Consider the following 26,658-nt stretch of genomic DNA (forward strand, 5'->3'; position numbering starts at 1 on the left):
ATTCAAGGGTAGAAGCATATGTTTTCTCTATTTCAATCTTACATATTACCGCCTCTCACCATCACACATGCACACAAATACGTGTATATTAACAATATAAAGGATCTGTCTGATTCCAATGTATCCAAAAATTCTAATTCAATTCAATTAAACGGTATAGGCCTATATATTTAAATTATTTAATTTAAGGTGCGAAGTCTACTTTTGCTATTTCACATACTCAGACTAGAAATACATGTACAGGGTCAAGGAAGTTAGGAAAAAGGTATGTTGTATACAGCGTATATTGATACACCTATAGATTGAATTGTATCTTCTGTAAATATGCTGTATAAAGAAACAAACTGCCGGAGAACTAATTTAGGTGAGTGTACAAACACAAGTCACAAATGTTACGGAACAAAAAAGAAATGTTAATTGCATGTGAATTTCAAATTCAAATTTACCTAATGAACTTCAATATATCTTCCGTCTGCAAGATAGATTGTTCTGCAAAGGACTCAAACAAAGTAAAGGGATTGAGAGAATCTGCTTTATTTTCCATGGAGCTTTCTTTTTTCTTCCTCGACAAAAATAAAAGTTAAACTGTGAAAAATTATATTTTTCACTTGCACAAATTTATTTTTATTAATTATTATGTACACGCGGTATTGAGAATATGTACAGTCATGGACACTTCTGGGTTATAATAATCCCATTGAAAATCAATGGAATCATTACAATCCAGAAGTATTCATGACTGTACATGTAATTCAATTTTTCCCTGTTTGGAATATACCGTTGACGATTTTCGTGTGTTTAAATTTTAAAAAGTCATTTCCAGACGCATCTAGTCTAATGGATTATGCACGATTTTGATGTTTTTGTAAGTATTTTAATACATCACGCCATTTCACCAGTCCTTAATCTCGTCGCTGCAATAATCAGACCAAAAATAGAACACCATGTTATCGTTAACAAAAGCGTAGCGCGAAAATTTCTATTTCGAGTCTTGAAAAGCACACGGCGTCAAATAAATGATCTGTCTGCTCAACGAGCGAAAATGTTTCTCAGCGAGCGTCGCTCAGATACTCGACGAGCCCATGGAATCACTTTAACCTTCTTAGGACGCTACAACTTCCCACCCCACTCATTTCGAACATGGTTTAAAATCACGATCACGTGACTAGACGATTCGGAAATGAGAATCGTCTGCGGGGAGTGGGGAGAAGAAGGTAAAAACAAAATAAAACAAGATCACGATAAATACAAACCCGAACTGTAATTGAAATAAAAACAGCAAGAATGTTCACAATGTCTCTGGATGTTAACAACAAGTAACTTTGATGTGTTTATAATTATAGAAACGGGTTCCCAAGAAATGCATGCAGCGAGTAATCATGCTTACTTTTTATTGCACAATCCTTCACGAACAAAGCATTACGCGTGCATTCAAGCTCAAGGTCAAGGTTGTGGGCCTAATTTCGCACTACGTCTTTCGCAAATTGGAGACAGTTTCTCTCGAAGACTACGAAAGAAGAGTTTTGGTCAATTTCTCCTGCAATGTATCAGCTATTGTTGATCGTTCTTGCGGGCATCGTTGCGATCGAAGGGAAAATATGTAAGTATATCTGAAACTGTGAAAGTAGCGGATAATAGTTAACTTTTGTTTTAGTAAGAACCATTAAGGCGGTTGTGGTTCCTCCTGTGTGGCTTAGCAAAATATCGCAAGGCCCTAGGCCAGATTAGAATGCAAGACCCCCAACCATTCTCTAGATTTGAAATCTCAATGTGAATCGATACAAAATCTTCATGGATACGTCAGCATATCATATTTAAATAACAATAATAAATTACTGACGAAAATGATATTTAATAATATTCGACGGATAAATTTACACTTGACAAAAGTATAATCTGGTAATACACTGCTGGAATCTTCTGTTTCACAAAGTAGTAGTAATAGTACGTGTTCAAAGATGTCAAGAGAATTAAGAAAAGACTAGACGAGCTTTTCATTCAAGAGGAGAATAAATGGCTAAACATGTCAAAGCAAGTTATCGTCAATTTATGCGTAAAGGTTTCACATTAGAAATAAGGCAATAATAATGTTTACTACTTTTCGGGCCCCCCTTAGACTTAGGGCCCACCCGCCTGTACGTTACGCCTCTGATTTGACGTATTCATTCAAATTATAACGTTAAACTAGAATGTAAACCGAAATAGAAGCAGAAGGTTTTAATTTTATTGTCCACAAAAATTAGCCTTTTCGATTTTTCTCATTTCTATTTATTACATAATTATATCAACCACATGTGACGCGAGGCCCCAGGCGGAGAAACTAGTTCTGCATAAATTTACGTTAGCTTTAGAGGAAGTGTGCCTATAGATATTTAGATAACGGCCTAAAATAAATATAGGCACGGAAATAAGAATCAAACGTTCCGATATGTAATATTGAAAAGCAAACAACAATTTATATAGATCCAAGTTCGGTATTGAAATGAAACGACACGCAATTGGACCGAATTTAAATTGGGCGAGAAACAAACAAAGGTTCCGGAGCAGAATGGCATCCATTTTGAAATTCGTCCCAGTGTTGTTCACGCTCCCCTAATCTTTTACTTCTCACAAGAAAGCTACACAACTCGTGAGTACTTGCTAGTCGAATTTCCTGATGACAATACCCCAGATTCTTACCTTGAATGCAGGGTTATTTAAGGTCCAGGGACCCGTAAGTTCTAATGGGTTCCGTAACAGGACCGGAACGTTTTTTCTTGCACAATTTAAATTCGGTCCAGGTATCGTTTCGTTTCAATACCAAACTTGGAACGTATATAATTGATTCTGAAAAAAAAAATCGGTCCATCGTAATTTGGTTCCGAATTGATTTCTCCTCTCTACCTGGACCGATTTAAACTTGCGTTCTAAAAGGGTCTGCTACTATGTCTCATATTGGAACGGCACACACCGCGCTTGTAGAACATGTAGCTCAGGGAAGCAATGACAACGCTGTCGTCCTCTCATGGGCCATTTCCGTAAACCTCCCTTGGTGAAGGATTAACGCAATGAGTACATGCGATGGAGGACGAAATCTGGAAAATTGTTGTTATTCTCCATAACGCACATCGTCAGTATCTTTGGTTTGATTTACATGGAAATTCCCATCTACGGCATTCTTGCAAAACCAAAAATAACTCGAAGTTCACTTTCACGTTGACAGAAGCAGCACGAAAATCGGAGGTGCCACGTGGTCTTAACACAAAACAAACTCCAATTCCCTTACCTGATGTACAGTATTGCAGCCACGACATTGGTATCTCGATGTCTTCGTGTTGGAGTCGTACTCAAAATACTTCCGTACGAATGTAAGAAGAATTCAGACCGAAGCGACAAGCGACACGGGCCCCTTCAGTCTAACGCAAAACTTTCATCGCAATAGAACGAGTCGACACGATTCACGGCATTGAGGAAATCCGTGTGATCAGTAATATCTGAGGAAGTGTCTCACTGTGCGCACTGAACCAAGACACCTTTTTGGTCAAGCCCCTCCCTTCGTCTTCTGACGTCACGAAAAATTGCAATGTATTTATGCTAAGACAGTGTTTCCCCAAGTGTGCTGGCTTACAGAGGAGCTGCGAAATGTCCCAATATTTTCACGGAAATGATATAATTGTTACAAATATGTATTTATTTAGTACGTTTTACATGTAAAATGTTTCCAAATTTGAAACATTTGTTTATTTTTAACTTATTTATTTATTTATTCCTTGTTTTGGATGGCGAAGTTAAGGCACAAGCCATTCCTTAGACTTAACCATCTCTACTTTACATTTATAAATTGATTTTTATAGCTAACTGTTTGTGAAATATATAAAAACTAAAAACATTAAGATACCAAAAAAATGAAATATATAAAAACTAAGAACATTAAGATACCAAAAATAGAAAAACACAAGAAAAAATAAAAGAAAAACACGCAATAAGAAATAAAAACAGAAAAATACATGCACACTAAGAAAAGTAAAAAAATACACGTAAAACATAAACACAAACACAACAAACATACTCAAATTACAGAAAAGGTCGTTGGGTGTTGGTCCTACAAGTTTAATTGAAGGTTTAATTTTATTTCCCTGTTTTCAGTGCTGGTAAGTTGGCTCCAGAAGATGATTTTTTAATTTTTAATTGAATTGGCCCAGGGAAGAAGAGTTTCTTATGTCATTTGGGAGGTCGTTCCACGCTCTGGTAGCAGTGACCGTTAAGGAATTTCCATAAAACGTTGTCTTGTGGGAAGGGATGGCCAGCAGAGGGTTGTCTCTCGAACGGGTGGCAAAGGTGTGTGCTGCATTTAGGGGTTGAAATCGAGAAAGTAGGTAGGAGGGCTCTCGTGAGTTTACTATTTTGTAGAGCGCTGTAAGAGCGTGGAAGTTGCGGCGAGTGGAAAGGTCGAACCAGCCTAGGTCCTTGAAAGCCGCACAAGGCAAGCAACCACACAAGTGTTAGATAGGGCTACATTCTTACATGGGCGCCGCGAAAATAATCTTGAACTATTAAGGGCGTCGTGAAATGACAAAGTTTGGGAACCTCTGTCCAAAGAGAACTGTAACCCTCACAAGCTTACCCTAACAACGAAGGCATTTGACCCTGAAGTGAGAACACGAAGGGCGGGGTTTGACCAAAAAGATGATTGGGATCCGTGAGATCAGTTATACCCATTGCCACAGCCGACACGTGTCGCTCGAGGATATTACCCATCGTGCGCCACCACTCGGGTTTTGGATAATAGCCAGCGAGTTGGAATGCGAAAGACGACTGACCGCTATTGTTTTTTATGTTAACTATTGCTCACACGTCAGTCTTAGAAAACAAAAAACAAAAGTCAGTTTTTTGGCACATTATACTACATTCTGTCCCGGGAGCGATCGAACGAGAACAAGTCTTTGCACAAGTGGTGACCAGTGAGGGCTCGACCAATACGCTGGTCAAGTCGTCTGCTGGTCCCGCGCATGGGTGCGGCCATATTGGCAATAAACAACCGGTTGCTACGGTCGTTGCTAAGGTCGGTAACATGGCGTTGGCTATAGAGCGTTGCTGAGGTTTTGGAAAGATGAGCCGAAAACAATGAAGGAGGGAGAGTTAGCATGTAAGGAGAACCAGTTTCGTAGTTTCAGATACACAAGATAAGAAGGCGTCGTCAAAGTAAGGGTGAAAGCAAGCATGAAGGAAAGAATATGATGTTAAGGAAAGCGATACTTAGATGTCGCACGTGTTGTGACTAGCACTTCTTCGAAAATTTTTAAATAGCTTTGTGTGTGTGCGAAGATATGTTTATTATCTTTCTTTCAGTGGTGGCAATTAGGGGGGGGCGAGGGGCAATTCCCCCACTTTTTCGCCCACTTATGCCCCCGCACTATGTTAAATCTTATCTAAAAAGGGAAATATAATGTCTTTGCCTCCCAGTTCTGACACCTTGCCCTCCCGGTTTTGGTACCCAATCGCCGCCACTGCTTTCACGTGAACCAGATGAAATATTTTACATAACCAATGTAGCTTCTATTCCTTTGTTACGAGCCTATTACGAGGACAAAAGGGTTGAACACAACATGTGCCCTTTCCTCTGTCCATCATTATCTTGTTATTGTTTCAACTTATCACTTTATCATGTTCTTTTATGCAAGAATATTAGAATGAAAACAATTTGTTGTAATTAATAATGGGCTGCCAAGCTGAAAACACCTTCAGGTCGATCAGTAGGCTCCAGGCGCCAGGAATGTATCCAGTAGCCTAACTAACATACTCTGCGCCCCCCCACCCCCACCCCGCGCAACTTTCAGTTGTGCGCCCATACTCGTCTAAAAATATACAAATATATTTCTTTTCTAAAATATTAATTCACGCCCACATTTATATTAGGTATATACGAACATGAAAATGCATACGTGTAATTTAAATCAATGTAAAAACTGATACGAAAGGTTAAGACAACAGAGAAGCTGTAAAAAATTATATATCATAATTATATATGAAAACAGACTGTTATTACAAAAATTACGATATTATCAAATGATCATTAGCAGTCCTCTGCATTTTTTCATGGAAGCAAATTCTTGTTTGCTAGTTTTCGAGCTCGATCACTCTCACCCTGACATTGTGCTTCTCAAGTAATTTTTGATGAATTTTAACTTGGAAAATCATTTCGTCGAGGAAGATTTTTTTCTTAACTTCTCTTTTCCGTTTGGTAAAAAATGTAAGTAGGGTGAAAATCAGCGTTGCTAGCGTGTCGTCTACCCTTCGGCTACGTAAACCATTCAGCTAATGAAGTTTTGTTTTCCTAATCTGGTAATCCACTTTCTACTTGTGATTAACATTTTCAGTTTGCAGTTAGGGGCATAAAATATAATATGTTCGGTTGAGAATATATTTTAACGCCGAAAGTGAACTATCTGTCTTTCTTAGTTTATCATTCCTACTGCGCCCCGAAGCTCGTGCGCCCCACCCGCGCACCGAGGGGGTGTTATTTACGCCACTGCATTTATCACATGTTCAATCTTTCGTTCAATAGTCCTTAATGCACACAGCGATATGCATAAATCGAAAAAGGGGTGAATTTCCAAGAAGCGGGAAGGTAAGCTTCTAGGGGAGAGATTTCTTTCGTATTATCTCAATTCCTCATAATCTATAATTGGGAGTAAAATATTTTCGGTTAGAAATCGCTTATTTACGAGTTACGATTATTCAGAATTTCTGGAAATTCAAGAACATAATATATTTTGGAAAGTGCCATTCGTTTAAGATGTAAATGCGAACCTAATTTCCTGAAATAACAGACGTGATACACCTTGAGTTTACACATTTACTTTGGATGCAATAATAATAATAATACGGTGAAGGCATATAGTGGTTCGGATTACAATTTAAACTGTAGGTCCAGTCTCGATTAGCCTTACTGTGCATAAACTGGACTTAAAACACCAAATCAACCAATCAATAATAATAATAATAAACCATTGTTATCTTCATATGCATTTATTATTGTTGTTGATATTAATAGTAGCAGTACTCGTCCCTATTCATTTGTTTGCTGTTCCGGCTATTGACTGAAATCACTTTAGACACTCCCAATATTTCTACTACTTCTATTAAAATATGTCAATGGCTTGACTACCCCTACAAGAATTTCTTTCGACGTCTATGACTATGTACTACACATATGTATTCTTCCGATCGAGAAAATGCATTGTAGTTTTTGAATACCCATTAGTGCAAAGGTACGAAATATGCCTAATGTGCACAATGATTGTAATCATACGCATAGCAATAAGACATATCTGACCACAGACAAAGAACCATGCCACTTACGTTCATTTACCCGTCAGCAAGACTGTGTAGCGGAAACCGAAGAAATCGTAAGTTGCCGGTCACTTTCATGGAGCGTGCCTGCTTTTGTTCTTCCATTTTTTCTTTAACTTGTCACCTGTAAGCAACCTGTATTTTATGTACGTATTCTTCTGAATCTAATCTTTACAATGGTGTAAGATACATATTACCATATGCGTTGAAAAACCCTGTCACTAAGAACAAAAGGTATCCCTTGCGGTCCGCTTCCAATACTAACTGCATGGGGAAAGTACGGACAACGCGTTGTATATTGCCAGGTATACTGTTGCGATGGCAACAGCGCCGGAAGTGACGTTCACTAGACCAGCGTATTAACGCGTGAGAGGGAACGGAATTGCGTGGAGGGGAAAGTAGGACTGCAGCTAGAGGTGTTTTCTACTGTTACGGCGGCCGATCCAAATGCTGGCAAGGGAAGTGGGGAGCGTGAAAGCGACCAATCCAGCACGATAAGAAACGCGGCAGCCAGTAGAACGAGGTTCCCGTAGTATTTCTTTCTGCGCGTCGTAACTCTCGGCGCCATCGCTGTTGTCCGGTAGGTCTGCGGCGTATTCTGCCTCGTTCTCTATCTCGTTTGATTTTCGCTTTGAGTTTTTATGGAAACCTAGGTTAATTTGGACTGGCTCCTACTGTTTAAACTGGAATCCGAACTGCTTATCGTCTCCGCCGGGTATCGAAACTTCGATTGCTTGATTACAAAGCCACTGCGTTACCAATACGACATCATAGAGACGCAGTTACCATTTAGATAGAACGTTTCGGTATTAGGTATCCATGTACTGAAGATATTATCTCAGGAATACATAAGTATTTCAGTGTTTTCAATACTGAGCATTTGGCATTTCCAAATACGTGCGTCGGGCCCCGTGGTGGAGTGGTTAGCACATCGCGCTAAGACGCCAGGGGTCCCGAGTTCTAATTTCGGTCTGGGCATGGATGTTTCTGAGTGTCCATTCATCAATTTCATCATATCATCACTCATCCCCATCTTCGTAAATTAGCCAAAATGTGGCACAGAAAGCGAAGTAAGAAAAAGCAAATCAAAAAAGTCCAATTCACATACCTCCATCCGCTTCAGTTCATCCATCTTTTCCCCAGACGTAGGTATGTTCATTGAGCTCATAAGCCACCACGGCACTCAAGCGGGTTGAAAAAATAAATAATTACGGACAGCGAGGATATAAGTTTCGAATCCTGACTTGTGCATAGATGATATTAACTAAGCGTCCCTTCATTCATTTCATCTAATAATTACCCATTTCATGGGCGTGACCTGGGACCTAATTTTAGGGACGCGGAATCGAACTTGGGGCTTAACTTTTGGGAAGTGGGGGTTAAAATATAAAACTTTCCTGTCACATAAAAATAGTGTCAAAGACAGTTTTGCCAAATATCTATTACATTTGCGAAATCATAAAAATTACTCATTGCCTTGCTCCTCAGGTTAACTAAAGTACTTTTAACTTGTAAATTTGGGTAAACCTGAAAATTTGGGGGGGCAAGTTCCTTCCTTGCCCCCGCCTAGTTACTCCCATGATCCTGTTTCATTGGCGCGATTAGCATAGAGACTCGAAAGCGGAGTACTATAAGAAAAAGTGCAAATACATTGCACGTGCGTCATACTTCTCTGTGTAGGAAGGTGAGCGCGCATATGTCTGTTCCCATTGCACCGTTATCGTGTGAATTCAGCTCTTTAATTATTTCCCGGGAGCTTAAGACAATTAAGCACTGAATGATTACCAAGTATAAAACAACCCTGACAGATCTTACGGTGCATACCCACGTCAAAACCTGTTTCCTTCCCTTTAGGAACTTAAAGTAACATGTGCACAGGAGACTAACGTATATCCTTCAGACGAAAGATGCATTTTACTTAAAGGTGAATGACGTATGAACGCAAGTCCTTGGAGAAATTTTGTCCTTCACGTGCGAGACTGCCCCTTAAAATCGAGGAGAGAAGGAGAATTGTTTGAGACTTCCCGAGCAAGATGAATCCCTTTCAGAGTTTTCGGAATTGCACCAAATCATTTATTTATGTATTTAGCGAGAGCCGTAGCGAGGTGTAGGCGTCACGCACAGACAGCTCCACTCAAAACTCTCTTCTTTTAAAAAAGGCACCAAAGTCAGCTTATTCGACGGAGAAATTTATACTTGGCAGAGATTAAGTAAGAGAAAAATCATACGAGGTGTTACTCAACCCTTGTTCCCGTTATTTTCTTTCTGATATATCAGTCTGCTTTTATAAATATATGGTATTATTTATTTTAATTACTATTCTTAACCTTTGTTTCTTTAAAAGAGGAACATAAATTAAGAATATTTGAAAATAATATCGTTAGGGAAAATATTTGGACCTAAAAGGAATGAGATGACAAATGAGTGGAGAAGGTTACGTAATGTAGAACTGCACAATTTTTAATCCTCTCCAAATATTATTAGAGAAATTATAAAGGAAGGCTTAGGTGGGCAGACCATGTGGCACGAATGGGAGAGGAAAGAAGATTTTACAGAATTCTTGTTGAGAAACCTGATGGTAAGAGACCTGTTTGAAGGCCAAGACGAAGATGGAGGGATAATGTTGAGATGGACATAAAGGAAATCGGTCAGGAAGGAAAAGATTGGATTGATCTTGCCCAGGATAGGGACACATGGAAGGCTTGTGTTGCTGCAACCATAAACCTTCAGATTTAACAAGACTAGAGAGTTAGTTAGTTAGTTAACCTTTGCTTTTCTTTTACTTGTAGGTTTGCATTCTGGAAACACACTTCTGAGATTTTCTGTTTCACAAAGTAGTACTAGTAATTAAGACATAACTGAAATACTTTAAATAAGCTAAACTGTTTTAAAATCAGAAATGCCAACTACGAATCTTTAAATGTAACTTATATTTTTAATGAGTTTTTATTCGTTTCCTCATTTCAAAATTTGTGGGATTTCGCAGCTCGGTAGTGCGGGAGGTTGAGGGTGGGGGGCGCCAAACCACAATCGTGATTAGAGAACCAAAATATCTGGCTACTGGGCTATATTTAGCTCCAATTTTATATGACAGAGATTAAGGCTCATGCCCTTACACTCATATAACATATCCATAATAATAATTACATTCATAATGTGATTCACGTATAAACAGAGAAAATAATTAACATACATGTACTTTTCACAACACACAAACCATGTCAAAAAATAGCAATTAATAGAAAAGGATTTAACTTATTATGTATCACAAGACATTTCTTTATTTGGCTATCGACAACTTACTGTAAAGCTCTCGATAGAACAGGCAGAATCGTAATTGATCTATGATTGATAGATTTGTTTTATTTTACTTCGCTCATTCTGCCACTTTTGGATAATTTGCGAAGATGGGGATGAGTGATGATGTGATGAAATTGATGAATGAACACTCACAAACATCCAGGTCGGGATTCGAACCCAGGATCTCTGGCGTCGTATCGCGATGTGCTAACCACTCCACCAAGGAGGCCGGCTAATTGGTCTATGATCGGAAGCGTTGTTGGAGATGATATTGTAGGAAGTGTTCGAACATAATGATGGAAACATACCAACGAAAATGATTATCATGTCTGTGCGATATACCAGGAGCACAACCTGCCCATGTTTTTAATTACTTGTTATAACAAGGTCAAGTCATGATTTCACATTTCAATATGGTAAGTTGAATTAAATGGCATAATTTTGTAACTTAAGGCTGTCATGAGGTCACGAAATGTATTTGTGGTCTATCATGGAGCAAATTGTAATTCGTTTCCTTCATGAACAAGGAATTATCATATTTGTGGAAGAAATTGAATCAAATATTCCTGAAAATTCTCGAAGTTTCAAACAGGTTACATATGTTCTACATAATAAAATATTTTGTCGGTTCATGCATATGTCTAAAATTATATATTCAGTTCGTGAAATATATTGCAAAATATATTGCGAAGGAAACATTGTTAAGATCCTAACCTTTAGATGGTTGCGAACACATACAATTATTCCACCTTGCTTTCACACACACACTTAATTACTATATAATATACAATTTGTTAAATTAATCACATTATTCGATTGGCTATATAACTGGGGCGATAAATGATGAGGTGTTTTGACTGAATAGAAATATTTAAAACTAAGGCAAAATGTCTATAAAATTTTATTGTTACTGTGTAAAACCTACGATTTTTGTAAAAAAAAGCTTCCGAGAAAAGATGACCCCCTCAAATTGATGTGGCTAAACCTGAATTTGCTAAAATTGCTGTTTATAAATTTGTTAAAAATATGGCTTTTCTCAATATTGTTTTAACTACACTTAAAATTAATCCAAGATGCTCTTAAGAGCTACACCTACCTACACACACCCACACACATCTATCTATACCCTCCCACACACACCTATACCTATATATATTTACCCACACATATATATACAAGTCTACTTCTGGTCTACTTCTATTGCATCATGTTGTGCAAACAAATTATTATTCAATATTATGCAACAAATTACTAGACGTGTGTTGTTTTCTGATTGGTTGGTTATGATGTAATAGGTGTATTCTGATTGGCTCACTGTTTTAGATGCGGTCCGTGCTTAGGCTATTTAAAGAGTTCTTGCATTGCAGATCAGTTAATATTGTGAGAATAGTTGAAGAGTATAGAGGTGTTGTTCCAGTGCTCCTCATATTATAGCTCTGTTTGGTTTGATATACTGAATTTCTTATTATTTATATTAAACATATTTCTAGTATACTGAACAAGAATCTTATATTTTATATAAAAGAGTTTGATATTTCTTACATCCAGCTGTAATTAGTTTATATTTAGAGTTTTGGCTTGCAGCTGTTGTAATTTGTCTCCGTGTGTTGTACAAGATCAATACATAACACACGCTATTGGGTCATTGCCTTTCTATGCATGTCTGCACACGCAATTGAGGCAGGTTAGTTTTTCAGTAGGTCACTGCTTTTCTGTCGATCAATACTTATTCCATCTTCGTGCATGTAAGCTATATTGACATTACAATTTGTCATAGTTTTATTAAGTATAAAATTTTGATTTGAATCCCAAGAAATTTGATATAATAAACCTAGGATAAAAATTAATAATATTAACATATTAAATATAAACAATAATTATACAAAATACACTGCTGAACCTAATTCATATTTTATATTAAATATAGAGTTTTAATTTAAACCCCAAGAAATTTTATAACTAATAACAAAAATGCCAAATCAAAAATATTGTGATCAATGCAATACGAATATTTCTAGCTCTAATTGGGCTAGGCACCAAAAGAATTGTAATCCAGACAAATATAGAACTCCCACAAAAATATGCCCAAAATGTCATAGAAAATATAGTCTGGAATATTTCTTATATAAACATAAAAATAATTGTTCTGCACAACCATCTACATCTTCATCTGGTCTAAAAAGAAAACTTGAAACACCTATTAATTATAAACCAGCAAAGCAGCTCCGCTATGCACATATTCATAGTAGTTTTAATAGTCAACTAAAGGATTACCGTTTTATATCAGAGTCAAAATGTGATATTAAGAATTTTTTGAATAATATAAATTCTGATGTGCAGGATATTCTAAATAAACAAAATAGCTCTTATAAATTATCTTTCAAATTATTTATACAATATAAGAAATTAAATGGAACAAAATTTACACACCCCCACATAACAGAAACTGTAGCTATATATTCAAATACAAATTTAAACAAAATAATAAGTAGTTTGATAGAGCAATTAATTATTAAACACTCTGAATTTGCTGCAAAAGAATCAGGATGGAGTTTATGTGGAAGTCCACACAAGTTATATATTAATATTTCTAAATTTATCCCACTACAAGGTTCGACATATCTGCCATTACCTGCCAATATTAAAAACAAAAAAGCTGTGGTTAACATAGAAAATAATGATGAGAAATGTTTTTTGTGGTGTATTTTATCTGCTTTGTATCCAGTTTTAAATAATCCAGAAAGAATAAGTTATTATAAACAACATGAAAATGATTTTAATGATGCAATGGAGGGCTTAGAATATCCAATGTCTATTCAAAATATTGATAAATTTGAAAAAAAGGCCAGGGATATCAATGGTAAACTATTATCTATTAATGTATTTATTTGTTCTACTGGTGCTGGGAATTGCTTGATAGAACCTCTCAGAATTAGTACAGTTGATGATGATTTTGCTGTTCCGATTGATTTGCTTTTAATTGAGGGGGATAGCACATACCATTACACTTTAATACATAATCTTGAAACTTTAGTAAGAAAACAAGTAAATAAATCTAATACAATATTTAAGTTGTGCCGAAGATGTTTAACTGTATTTGATGGTAGAAAAATGGTAAATGGGGTTCGTGAACGTAACACAGAAATTGCTAAAAACAAATTAGTTGAACATTTAAAATATTGTGGAAATCATAAACCTGTTCATATGGTGATGCCTAATCCAAGTGAAAATGCCAAATTTTAAAAAAATTGAAGCTTTGTTGGAACAACCAGCATATATAGTTTGTGATTTTGAATCAAACCTCAAACCCCTTGCATTCTGCAAACCAGATCCTGATGAATCTTCAATTACATCATACCATTTACATGAACCTTCTAGTTTTTGTTATATAGTTATACGGGATGGTGTAGCTAATGAACCAGAATTATATATGGGACCAAATGCTATCAAAGAATTTGCACATAGAATAGAAAATGAGTGCCATGATATAGCATCTAATATCTTATTAAAATCAAGACCTATGATACTTTTAACAGAAGAACAAATTGAAAATTTCAAAAATACAAAAAAATGTCCGGTATGTGATTGTGAATTTTCAGATACAAATATCAAGGTGAAACACATTCCCATACAAATGGTAAATTCTTAATGGCTCTGTGTAAAAACTGTAATATTAAGATCCAGAGACCAAAATTTGTCCCAATATTTTGCCATGGTGCATCTAATTATGATTTTCATCATCTGATCAGGTACGAGGGGTTTGACAAGCAGAATTTAAATATTTTAGCAGAAAATGATGAGAAATATATAGCTATTAGCAAGATAATTAAAGTTAATGGTGTTCCTATTCACTTAAGATTTCTTGATTCATACAGAATTTTGTCGGCTAGCTTGGCTACTCTGGCCAGTCAATTATCTGATGATCAATTTAAAATTACTTGTGACACGTTTCCAAATCAGGACTTGAAATTAATTAGGCGAAAAGGTGTATACCCATATGACTATGTTACAGATTTTTCTAAATTTGATGAGTGTGCTTTGCCACCACAAAAAGGATTCTATAGTAAACTCAGGACCACCGAAATCACTGATGAAGATTATCACCATGCTCAGTTGGTGTGGACTAATTTAAAATGCCAGACATTTGGTGATTATCATAAGGCATATTTAAAACTTGATGTAACTTTTTTAGCCGATATACTTCAGGCATTTAGAAAATCTTCAATAGAAAATTATAGGCTGGATCCAATTTATTTTTATAGTGCTCCAGGCCTAGCATGGTCTGCAATGTTTTTAATACTAAAATGGAATTGAATTTAATCCAAGATCAAGATATGTATCTGTTTATGGAACAATGTATAAGAGGAGGCATGGTGCAATGTTCTCAGAGATATACCAGAGCTAATAATAAATATATTTCTGATTATGATCCAGAATTGCCATCAAATTATATACTTTATGTGGATGCTAACAGTTTATATGGGTATGCTATGATGGATAAATTGCCATATGCAGGGCTTGAGTGGGTTGAAAATTTTAGTATTGGGGATCTTCAGGAATTTGATGATAGTAACTATGGCTTGTTCTTAGAAGTTGATCTGATAATTCCTGAAGATTTACACAACAAATTTTCTGATTTGCCCCCAATTTCTGAATTTAAGTGTTCACCTAATTCTAAACAAAAAAAAGCTAATCATGACTTTGGAATCAAAACAAGATTATGTAATATATTACAAAAATCTTCAGTTTTTGATGCATCATGGTGTTAAAGTGACCAAGGTTGGCAAAGTTTTGAGGTTCAGGCACTCAAGATGGTTGAAACCATATATTGATACGAACACCGAGCTTCGAACATCTGCAGTAAGCCAATTTGATAAAACTTTGTTTAAATTAATGGTCAATTCAGTGTATGGCAAAACTATAGAAAATGTTAGAAAGCACAGTGATGTTAAATTAGTTACCGACCCCAGCCGGAGCAAAAAATTAGTGGCAAAGCCGAATTTTAATTATAGAAAAATTTATGATGACAATATGGCACTCTTCAACATGAAGAAAACAAAGATTAAGTTTGATAAACCTATTTATGTAGGGGCTGTGATATCAGAATTGGCAAAATTGCATATGTTAAAATTATATTATGATGTGTTGAAACCTTTTTATGGTAATAGTATAAAATTAATGTATATGGATACAGATAGTTTTATTCTTGATATTCAAACAGAAGATGTTTATAAAGATATATCCCAGCCTGAATTGTTTAAATATTTTGATACCAGTGAACATTCAAAAATTCAACCCCACAATAAAAAGGTGCCTGGCAAGTTAAAAGATGAGACACTTGGCGATGTTATTGTAGGATTTGCTGGGTTAAGAGCTAAAATGTATAGTTTTGAAATATCTAGTGGTACTGTTGCCAAAAAGCTAAGGACATTGGTAAAGATACTGTAGACAAAGAGCTTGAATTTGAAGATTATAAAAATTGTCTCAAGTCACAGAGGTTAATCAAAACATCAGAAAATAGAATTCAGAGTAAAAATCACTTGTTGACTACCAATATTGTAAGAAAAGTAGCTCTAGACCCACATGACGATAAGAGATGTATTTTATCATGTGGCATACATACTTTACCGTGGGGTCATTGTGACTTGAGAAGTGGTAATCAATGCCCAATTACAGAGCATGATTTGAAATAAATAAACATGCCGATGAATTTATTTGGGTTAAAAAAAAAAGCTATTATGGACCTGCCGACACCAGAACCCTCTCCTGATATAATATCTAAACTAAGTGATTTCTTAATTATTCATCTCAATAGCATACTTACAGATGTTGATGATAAAACAGGTAAAACATTATACATATTTAACAATAATTTAAATCATTACCAATTAGCTATAGGTGGTCAATTACAATTTATTACAACTCCCGAGGGTGATGTCAAAATTTCAGTAGGGAGAATTATTTATAGAATTAAGCACTCAAACATGATTTCTGGCACTGTATATACTGTTTCTGCTGGTGATTGTTTATATATAGAGGTCCCAGGATATTATGACAAGCTTATACCTTTTTTTATAGAATTAAGAATTAGATATTTTATAATAAATAACCACTAAATCAAAAAATAAAAATGCCTAATGATATATTTGGCCATACAAGACATGAAGATCACAGTGATGAGATTCTGATGCTTGATGTCAGAGTTAAAAAATTAAGAAGTGATTTACAAGCTTTACAAACCACACTTAATGCCAGTCTTCAAATAGAAATTACTAATTTACAATCACAATGCATGGACCCTCTTCTTAAAATTGATTCAGAACTTAAATTATTGCTTCAAAAATATACTGACTTGGCAACATTGGATAATTTTCAAAATTTAGAGGAGGCTATAGCAACTCTTCAAGCCAAATTAAAAACTCAGGCTACCAACTCTGAACAATTGAAACAACAACTAGAAGAGCAGATTAGTAGTGTCCAGGCACAGCTCCAAACAATTGTCAAAAGCATAAAATCACAAGAAGATTTTGATCTAGTAATTTCCACTCTAAAAGAACATATTCAATCACTACAAATACCTAATCTGGACCCCTTGAACAATGCCATAGCCGAGGTTAAATAAAAAATTGAGACACTCGAAAATTTTATGAACAACTTACCATCTTCTGATGCTTTGAGTGCTATAACTCGTAGTGTAGCTAACATCAAACTGCAACTTGAGACATATGAAGATTTTGGAAAAATTCAGAGTACCTTAACTCACCTTGAGGATACCATAGCAGCAGTACAAAGTGATCTGACAAATGTGCAAGAAACTCTAGAATCTCGCTTGCCTGGTATTGTAGACACCCTTGTCAGTGTCCAGCAACAGATCACCAAACTTGAAAACCTCAACACCGAATCTGAGCTATCTCATTTTCATCACTTGATCGATGATATCCAAACAAAACTTGAAATTTTACAACAATCGACACCTACTCAGGCAGACATAACCCTGCTCCAAGATGCTATGCGTAGTGTGGCTGACGCTAGTGAATTAAATAGTGTGAAATTAGCACTTGAATATTTGCAGAATACTGTAGCAAATCTGCCTACATCTCAGGAACTTAAAAATATTAAGAGAGCTGTGAATCGCATATTGAAATCAGAAGATATCAAGAATATCAAGACAGAGATCAAACAGCTTACTCAAACAGTGGCCACTCTACCAACTAATCAACATATTAATGAACTTTATGCTTTGTTTGAGGATATTAGAAGACAAGTTCATGATCTTACTTCTCAAAATTCAAAATTAGCTATTGTTGAAAATCTACAGCAAATTGTAGCTAATATCAAGCAACAGCTAGGGACCGTGGAATCCAACCAAGCAAATACTCTGTCTATTTTTGCCACCCAGCTTCAAGAGATTGTCCAACAATACAAAAAACTTGCTGTTGACATAAAAATCAAGCCAGGCCACGATGATGTTGTTAGGACTATCAATGAGCATCTTGAATCTGTAACAAGTAGATTGCTTACAGCAGAAAAAGAAATAACTGGTCTAATCGAGAATCCTAAGCATACAATAATCCTTGAATTGTATAGTATCCCCAACAAAGAATATGACTCACCATTTACACCAGGTGGTAAAATGTATAAGCTGTCCCCTGCACAATTTTATTACCAGTTTTTTGTTGGAGGCACACTTAGACCAATCAAGATCAAATATTGGTTACAACCACAGGCACATCACTACCCTACTTTATCAATAACTAATGCTGACAACAAACCAAAAATCACCAATATAGAGTTAGAGGATTTTACAGATCCCAATACATTAGAAACATCTTATGCTGAAGATGATGGTTCTCTGGAATTTAATATACAAATAGGAGACAAATTATATTTAGAAAATCCTGTAGTATCAGCTGCTGAACACCCTATAGTTGCAATATTCTTGTTTACAGACTATGTCTAGACAAATTATTGTTGATGAATTACACAAACCAGCCAGACATAACTATAAGCGACTACCAGTAGTCACAAAAGGCATAGATGATTTATGGCAGTCTGACTTGGTGGAAATGGCACCTCATGGGGGACAGTTGAAAAACTTAGACAAGATCAACAAAGGATACAAATATATATTTACTGTTATAGATACATTTTCAAAATTTGCCTGGGCTATGCCGCTCAAATCTAAGACTGGAAAATGTGTTACAGAAGCTTTTAGGACAATTATTAATCAGAGTGGAAGATCACCACGCTATCTACAAACAGATAATGGCAAAGAATTCTATAATTTGGTGTTCCAACAATTTATTAAAAACCATTCAATAAAACATTACTCGAGTTACAGTGATCTCAAAGCTTCTATTGTAGAAAGATTCAACAGAACTCTAAAAAATCATATGTATAAACAATTTACCCTTCAAGGTAATTATAAATAGCTTACTATTCTACCAGAACTTTTAGATAAATATAATAATTCAGTTCACACTACAATCAACATGAAACCCTCTGAGCTAACTTCATCTGATGAGCAGAAATTGATCAGTACTGTTTACTATCCTAGATACCAACCAACATCAAAAAAACCTAAATACAAAGTTGGTGATCAAGTAAGAATTAGTAAATATAAGCACTTATTCAAAAGAGGTTTTACCAGAAATTGGAGTACTGAATTATTTACAGTGGTTCAAGTTAAACCTGGGGCTCGTAATACATATATAATAAAAGATCACCGAGGTGAAATTCTCAAAGGCAGGTTTTATGAAGAAGAACTCAACAAAACTAAGCAGAGACACACATATCTTATAGAAAAAATCATTCGCAAAAAAGCAACAAAATACTGGTCAAATGGCTAGGTCTCCCAGAACACAGCTGGATCGAGACAGACAAAGTGATACTATGAACACCTGGGATGTTATAAAAAGACTACCAGATCCTGAACAGCAGAATAAGAGAAATGGAAAGCTGCTGCCTGATAATATTAGATGTCTTATTGTTGGACCATCGGCTTGTAGTAGAACTACACTAATGATTGATAATTTTTTATTGGCACCCAACTGTTTAGACTGGAAAAACAGGCACTTGTATATATTCTCTAAGAGCTTAGAACAATTAAAATATCAGCAGTTGATGAAGATATATGATGGACTGGATATAGCCACTTTTGAATCAGATGTTAAACCACTTCATGAATGTCTCGATAACTCTGTTGTTGTATTTGATGATATTATATTGGAAAACCAAAACAAGATTAGAAATTTTTTTACACAGGCCGACACAAAAACATAGATTGCTTCTACCTGGCACAGACTTTTTCTAAAATACCAAAACAACTAATAAGAGACAACAGCAATTTTATATGTGTGTTTCATCAAGACCATACCAACCTCAAACACATACATGATGAATATGTAGGTGGTGACTTGAGCTACAATAATTTTTCTAAGTTTTGCAGTAGGTGCTGGAACCAGGATAGTTATGGGTTTGTCACAATTGATATGACAAGAAAACCTAATAGTGGTAAATATAGAAATAAAATTAACAATTTTCTAGACATTGAAACATATATAAATAACCATGAAAAGACCAATTATTGATGATCTTAAATTAAGAGACTATCTTGTAAAAAGATTTAAGGGATGGAAAGTAGAGAACCGAGGTATCTATGAACAACACAAGCAAACAGAACAGCCGATTATTGATGCTATTAGTGAACTAGGTAAAAATATCAAAACTGTTACAGAGCAAAATCAAAATTTGATTACAGAGCTTGTACCTGTAGCTGCTAGGAACATATTAGATTATCCAATCACCCCACTTTCTAGTATTCATACACCTAGTCCTGTTGCTCCTCGAAGAATTGAAGCTACTCAGGATCCTATTGAATTGGGTCTTCTTGCTCAAAAATATTTAAGCACACCTAGAGACAACAAAGATGAGGTTTTTGGTTTATATGCTGACACAGAGCTTAATAGTAGCATCATACATAGAATTGGCAATTTTAGGGTAACATTTATGGGAGATGATTTGATAGTATATTCAGAATCTTGGAGAAAGAGGTGGTTTTGTTAAGTATCCTGGAACACCTGGATTATGGGAATTGATGACTAGGAAGAGACCTGGCAACTATACAGATCAAGATTATGAGCATTACAAATAAATATTAATAAAATCAGATGCTCTATACCAGAACAATGATCCCACACAAAAAAGAGTCAAGTCTAGCAGTGGAGCAAAATACAACAACTTAATCAAACCCGTATGGTCACAAATCAAAACAGGTAGTGGGATCAAACAGTACAACACATTGTCTAAGGAATTTGTCTGGGTTGACGATGTCAGGAAACTTGTAGAAAGGTTGCTAGTCATAGCTGGGGAAGAAAATGCTGGCAACCACAATTTTTACAATGAAAAAGTTGGAATTATGGACATGATAAGCACCAAATTGTCTAATTTTATAGTGAATGACACTAAGGGCATTGGATATCTTATAAAAATTATTAATACTCTACCACCTAAATTTTGGAATATCTCTGAGTGTCGGGGGCTGGTTAATGACATCATAAACAAGTTGCCATTTGAGCTACACATACCAGGCTATCAGTATTGTGGTCCAGGTACCAAACTAGACCGTAGATTAAACAGAGGAGAGCCTGGTGTTAATCCCCTAGATGCTGCTTGTAGAGACCATGACATAGCATACAACACACATACCGACCTTGACAAGCGACATGTAGCAGACAAAAAATTAGAAGAAGCTGCTTTTGGTAGATTTGTAAGCAAAGATGCTTCTTTGTGTGAGAGAATAGCAGCATTGGGGACCACTATTGCTATGAACAGCAAACAAAAATTGGGGTGGGGGTTGTAATAAATTAACTAAATTAGCTACAATTTAATTGTGATAGTTAATCCCAAAATATGTATATAATAAACCAAAAATGAAGGCCAAGGGTGTTATGTATCAGATACCTTATGCAGGTCTTAAATCTCTTAAAACTATTGATATTCTTCTAACCAAAAAGCAGCGCAAGAAAAAAAGCTCTTGTTTTGCCAAGGGACATGGTATGAAATTATTACATGGTAACTCTCAATTAAAAAAATTACAGCAATGTAGAAAAAAATCACATATGGGTGGATTTATATTTAGTATCCCAGCTATTTTAGGAGCTTTGGGGGCTGTGGGGAGCTTGGCTGGGGGGTCGGCTGCTATAGCAAAAACAGTAATAGATGCTAAGAAGAATAGGGCAAAATTAGATGAACAAAAGCGCCATAATCTGGCCATGGAAAAACAAGGCAAAAGTGTTAAGAAAGTTATGAATAAGTTTTAAAAAAACAAGAGCCGCTTACCAACCAAGATATTGAAGCTTTAATAAAACCACTAGGCATCAAAAATTTTAGAGGAGTATACATGTCTGATTCTTTACCAGAACAACCACTCAAAAAAGAGTGTGGCATTGTTAATTTGGATAAGTATAAAAATCAGGGCACTCACTGGATTTGCTATCTTAAATATTTAAACAATGAGGCATTTGTGTTTGATTCATTTGGAGGTATTCCACCTGAGAATTTAGTAAAATATCTAAAATCAACTAATCTTTATTATAATAATACCCGTATTCAAAATTTCAAAGATGTTAATTGTGGACATCTATATTTATCTATTCTTAGATATCTGTCTCAAATAAATAAACCATCAATTGAAAATTTTCAAAAAGCTTTGTGGTATCTAAAACATCATGGGAGTCTTCCATCTTACCAGCCAAAATTCAATATTGAAACTCAAACTACATGATGATATAGTTTATCCCAAAACAATAGCTCTTAGAGCATTCTATGGCATGTATTTGATCCCTAATATTACACACCACAACAACACAATCACAGTTGGTGACCAAAACATTGTCATCACTCCAGGCCAGTATAATTTGTCTACTTTAAATGCTCAGTTACCTAGAGGTATATTGTTAACTCAAAATTCTGTTACTCACAGAGTAGAAATTGTGTCTGCTTCAGAAACAGTAGATCTGGGTACTATAGGAGAGCTATTAGGATTCGAGAACAACACAAAACTTGAACCAGCCATCAAACACACTGCTATTAATATACCTAAATTCCTAGCCATAGAAACTTTGCATATTCACTGTAATGTGGCCGAGGGTATGATCACCAAATCAAATGGCATAGGCACTCACAAACAAACTGGCATTATTGCAACATTCAAACCTAACTCTGAATTTATGGAACCGATCATCTATACTCCATCACCAACATTATATTTTCCTGTGTGCCATAATAGAATCGACTACATTGAGTTGATGGTCACTAATGAAAAATAAGAATTAGTTGATTTTGCTGGAGCCACAACAACTGCTATCATAAAAATTAATATTTAAATAAAAATACATACAAAAATAAATAAATAAATAAAATGGAAAATATTGAGAGTTATGAGCTACAATCATTCCCCCCAAACCGGAGGACCTTTGCAAATTTAAATCAAGCCAACACAGAGATTGAGGTTGACCTTGATGTAGGAGATGGATTTATACACCCTCACAGAGCCCTTTATATTAAATTTGATGTTGCAAAACTCGATGGTACAGATTATCCAGCTAACACAAATATAAGATTGGTAGACAATTTTGTGCCACATCTGTTTTCTGAAATTGAGATTAGAAAACATGGTGTTGTTATAAACAGAGTAGATTACCCTGGTATTACCTCTACAGCTTTGGCCACACTAAAATTATCCAAGACCGAGGCCTCATACTACAAAATAAGTGGATTTGAAGCTGGTGATAAGATAATATCTAAGAGTCACACAGTATTGTTTCCTATGCGCCTATTGCCAGGATTCTTCTCAGATTACAAAGAAATTATGTGGAAGGGTGGTTTAAGAATTACATTTAGAAGAGCTGCCAATGATAATAATGCTTTGCTGAGGTATAGTTCATTAAACTCTACTGGGGCAGCTCTGCCTAATACCCTACCTGATGAAGGCAAATGCCTTATTCAGACTATGGAGCTAAGAATTCCAGTAGTTGAATATGAAGCTAGTTATGCTCTTAAATACAAAGCAGATATACTAAAAAATCGACAGGTGCCTTTACAATTTTATACATATCAATGTGTGCAGAAGCCTGCCACTGGTAGCTATTATGAATTTGATGCTACAAACTCATTCTCCAGTATACAATATGACTTGCCAGATTTTGTGGTGGTACTGTTTCAAACTGGAAGACACAATAATCAGGAAAAAAATTCAAGTAAATTTGATAACTGCAACATCAAGAACATTTATCTTAAAAATGGCAGAAATGAGGTGTTCCCTAGAGAAAGTTATAATTTAAACATGTCCAAGAATGATTTCCTCAAATTATATGAGGCATTTACAGCATTCAAAAGGGTCACAATTGGGAATACTGACATGTATTACTGACCAGATGAATTCAAAAGACAGAGACCCATGTTTGTCATCAACACCTCAAAAAGAAAACAAGTTGTGGTTAATGACAGGACAAACATTAAAATTATCTGTGAATTCCATGATACACTTCCTGCTGACAGCATATGTAGTGTTATTCTTATAGGTGAAAAATCATATGTTTATGATGTAAGAAATGAAAGAGTCACAGAGCAATTCTAGAAAACCTCTGCATATTACATTGTCTTAGTATTAGATATACAAGTTGTGCCTGGTCTTGAATTAAAATATTTCAGGTTAACATATTAACATAATAGTACAAAAATATTTTGAATAAGTATTTAACATTATATTACAGTGTACTACTGTATAATCAAAAAACTCTTAAGAGCATCTTGGATTAATTTTAAGTGTAGTTAAAACAATATTGAGAAAAGCCATATTTTTAACAAATTTATAAACAGCAATTTTAGCAAATTCAGGTTTAGCCACATCAATTTGAGGGGGTCATCTTTTCTCGGAAGCTTTTTTTTTACAAAAATCGTAGGTTTTACACAGTAACAATAAAATTTTATAGACATTTTGCCTTAGTTTTAAATATTTCTATTCAGTCAAAACACCTCATCATTTATCGCCCCAGTTATATAGCCAATTACACTACTGAGTCACGTTTCACACAAACAAATCACATGCATATTTAATTCTAAGAAAGTGACGTAGAATTCGTGGAAATTTCTCATCACCCACTCATAGTTTAAATATGCTACTTGCATTGATCTTGGGAAAGGTATAAGTTTATTTATACCCAACAAAGACACCAGGAGTCTGAGGTGTTATCGTGTCTGAGTCCACTGACGTAGGGGAAGCGAACGTGGAATCCACTGAAGGAGCAGGTTCATACACTGTATCCAACTCTAACATGATAAAAATTTAAGTACAGTTGTCAATAATCAAAGTGGTTTTATTTAAATCAGGTTTATTTAAATCGTGATTTTAATCAAGATTTAAATTACGTGTTGTTTTAAGTAACTAATTAAAATCATTTTAAATAAATATTTTATAGAATAAGGTACATAAGGATTTTGTAGATATCAGAATCACTTTTGGAAAAAGCACATTAATCTTGTAATCATTCAATTGTGTGTGTTAGATTCTAAGAAAGGAAACAAAATATATGTAATGATGGCGTGAAGCTCATTCAAAAAGAAATGTAAACTCTAAACACACTTAAATGTCTCTTGATTTAAAATTCAATATTTTCACAGGCAAAAATAGCAAACATTTTGATTAGAACAATAAACAAAATACTAAGATGTTAAACCGAAAATAGTGTCATTATCATTCAACAGTAAATAAACATGAAAACTATCATTAAAAAATTGCCAAAATTCAGCTACAAAGACAAAATATTTTAATTTACAATTATGTAGTACATCTATAATGTTTTATTTTCACTGGAAGGAAATTTACAGAAATTATTACATTTCATTAACACACTCAACAAACATTTCCATATATACAGTATCAGATATAGAAAAATGTATATTGATGTATAATTTTTATTTGCTTTAATCAAAGTGTTCAAATATTCTACAGAGTAATTTACAAGAAAGAGCCTTTCCATGAAAATTATATATCTATATGTATGATGCCAAAAACCATACCAGCAATTGTAAACGTGTTTATTTAAAAAAAAATAATCGATTTACATTTTAAAAATCAGATTTAAATAAAAATCAATAAAAATATTTATTTAAAAAAATCATAATTTTTATCAACCCTGATATAGCCACATACGTCATGAAATAAAAATTTTCTTTCAAGGTATCATGTTTACCTTTCAAGAACTCGGTTTCAATTTCAATAGACCATAATTTTCTTCTTCAAACCTTTGTTCCTTATATGTAATACTTTTAACAGTCCAACAAAATACACACGTAAACACCACAATCGCCCCTTTCATTTGAGGAACATATGCTAAGATCCACAAAAATGTATAACAGAAATAGTTTAAAAAATAATATAGCAAACATAGTAAAACATCACGGCCTCGGCTATCAAGTTGCCATTATATACATTATCTTATTTAATTAGTATTCACAGGCAAGCAAAATGTATCTATAGTTAATTTCTCGGCGTAATAAAACGTTTTGGTTTATCCTCAATTACGACAATTTTCCAATTCTGGCTAAAAACATTCTTATATCCAAATCTTTCTGCTACATATCGCAGTATAGTTTTAGCTGTGAGTTAGGTAGACCCACCTTTATAGTAATCTTAAGTAATTGCTGTATTTGAGCTTTTTCTTGTTGTTGAAGACATTAGCCACTAGTACGAAAACGTACCGGCCTCTGTGCCGGAGTGGTTAGCAATGTCGCGCTACGACACCAGGTGTCCTGGGTTTGAATCCAGGCCCGGGCGTGGGTGCTTTTTCTTAGTGTCCCTTCATTAATTTCATCATAGCATCACTCACCCTCATCGTTGCGATTAACCAAAAGTGGTAGAAATGCGAAGTAAAATAAGGTACGTCAATCAATCAGACATACGAAAATTTGTAACTTTGACAATTATAGGATGGGTTGTACGTACCAGGAAATTTGGGACCTATT

The 26,658-nt window shown here is 35.1% G+C and overlaps 1 protein-coding gene across 1 annotated transcript in view; it reads left to right on the forward strand.

Annotated features, from left to right (window-relative positions):
* The first annotated feature begins 1,461 nt into the window (after positions 1-1,461).
* Positions 1,462-26,658, forward strand: part of LOC145993851 (protein takeout-like) — a 35,396-nt gene continuing 10,199 nt past the window's right edge. The window contains exon 1 of the mRNA XM_083129705.1: positions 1,462-1,600. Coding sequence (XP_082985831.1) covers positions 1,543-1,600 — 58 coding nt within the window. The 5' untranslated portion in view covers positions 1,462-1,542. The remainder of the gene's footprint in view (positions 1,601-26,658) is intronic.

The sequence above is a fragment of the Lepisma saccharinum genome, chromosome 10 (assembly GCF_977018435.1).
Source record: "Lepisma saccharinum chromosome 10, izLepSacc3.1, whole genome shotgun sequence".
Classification (NCBI taxonomy): domain Eukaryota; kingdom Metazoa; phylum Arthropoda; class Insecta; order Zygentoma; family Lepismatidae; genus Lepisma; species Lepisma saccharinum.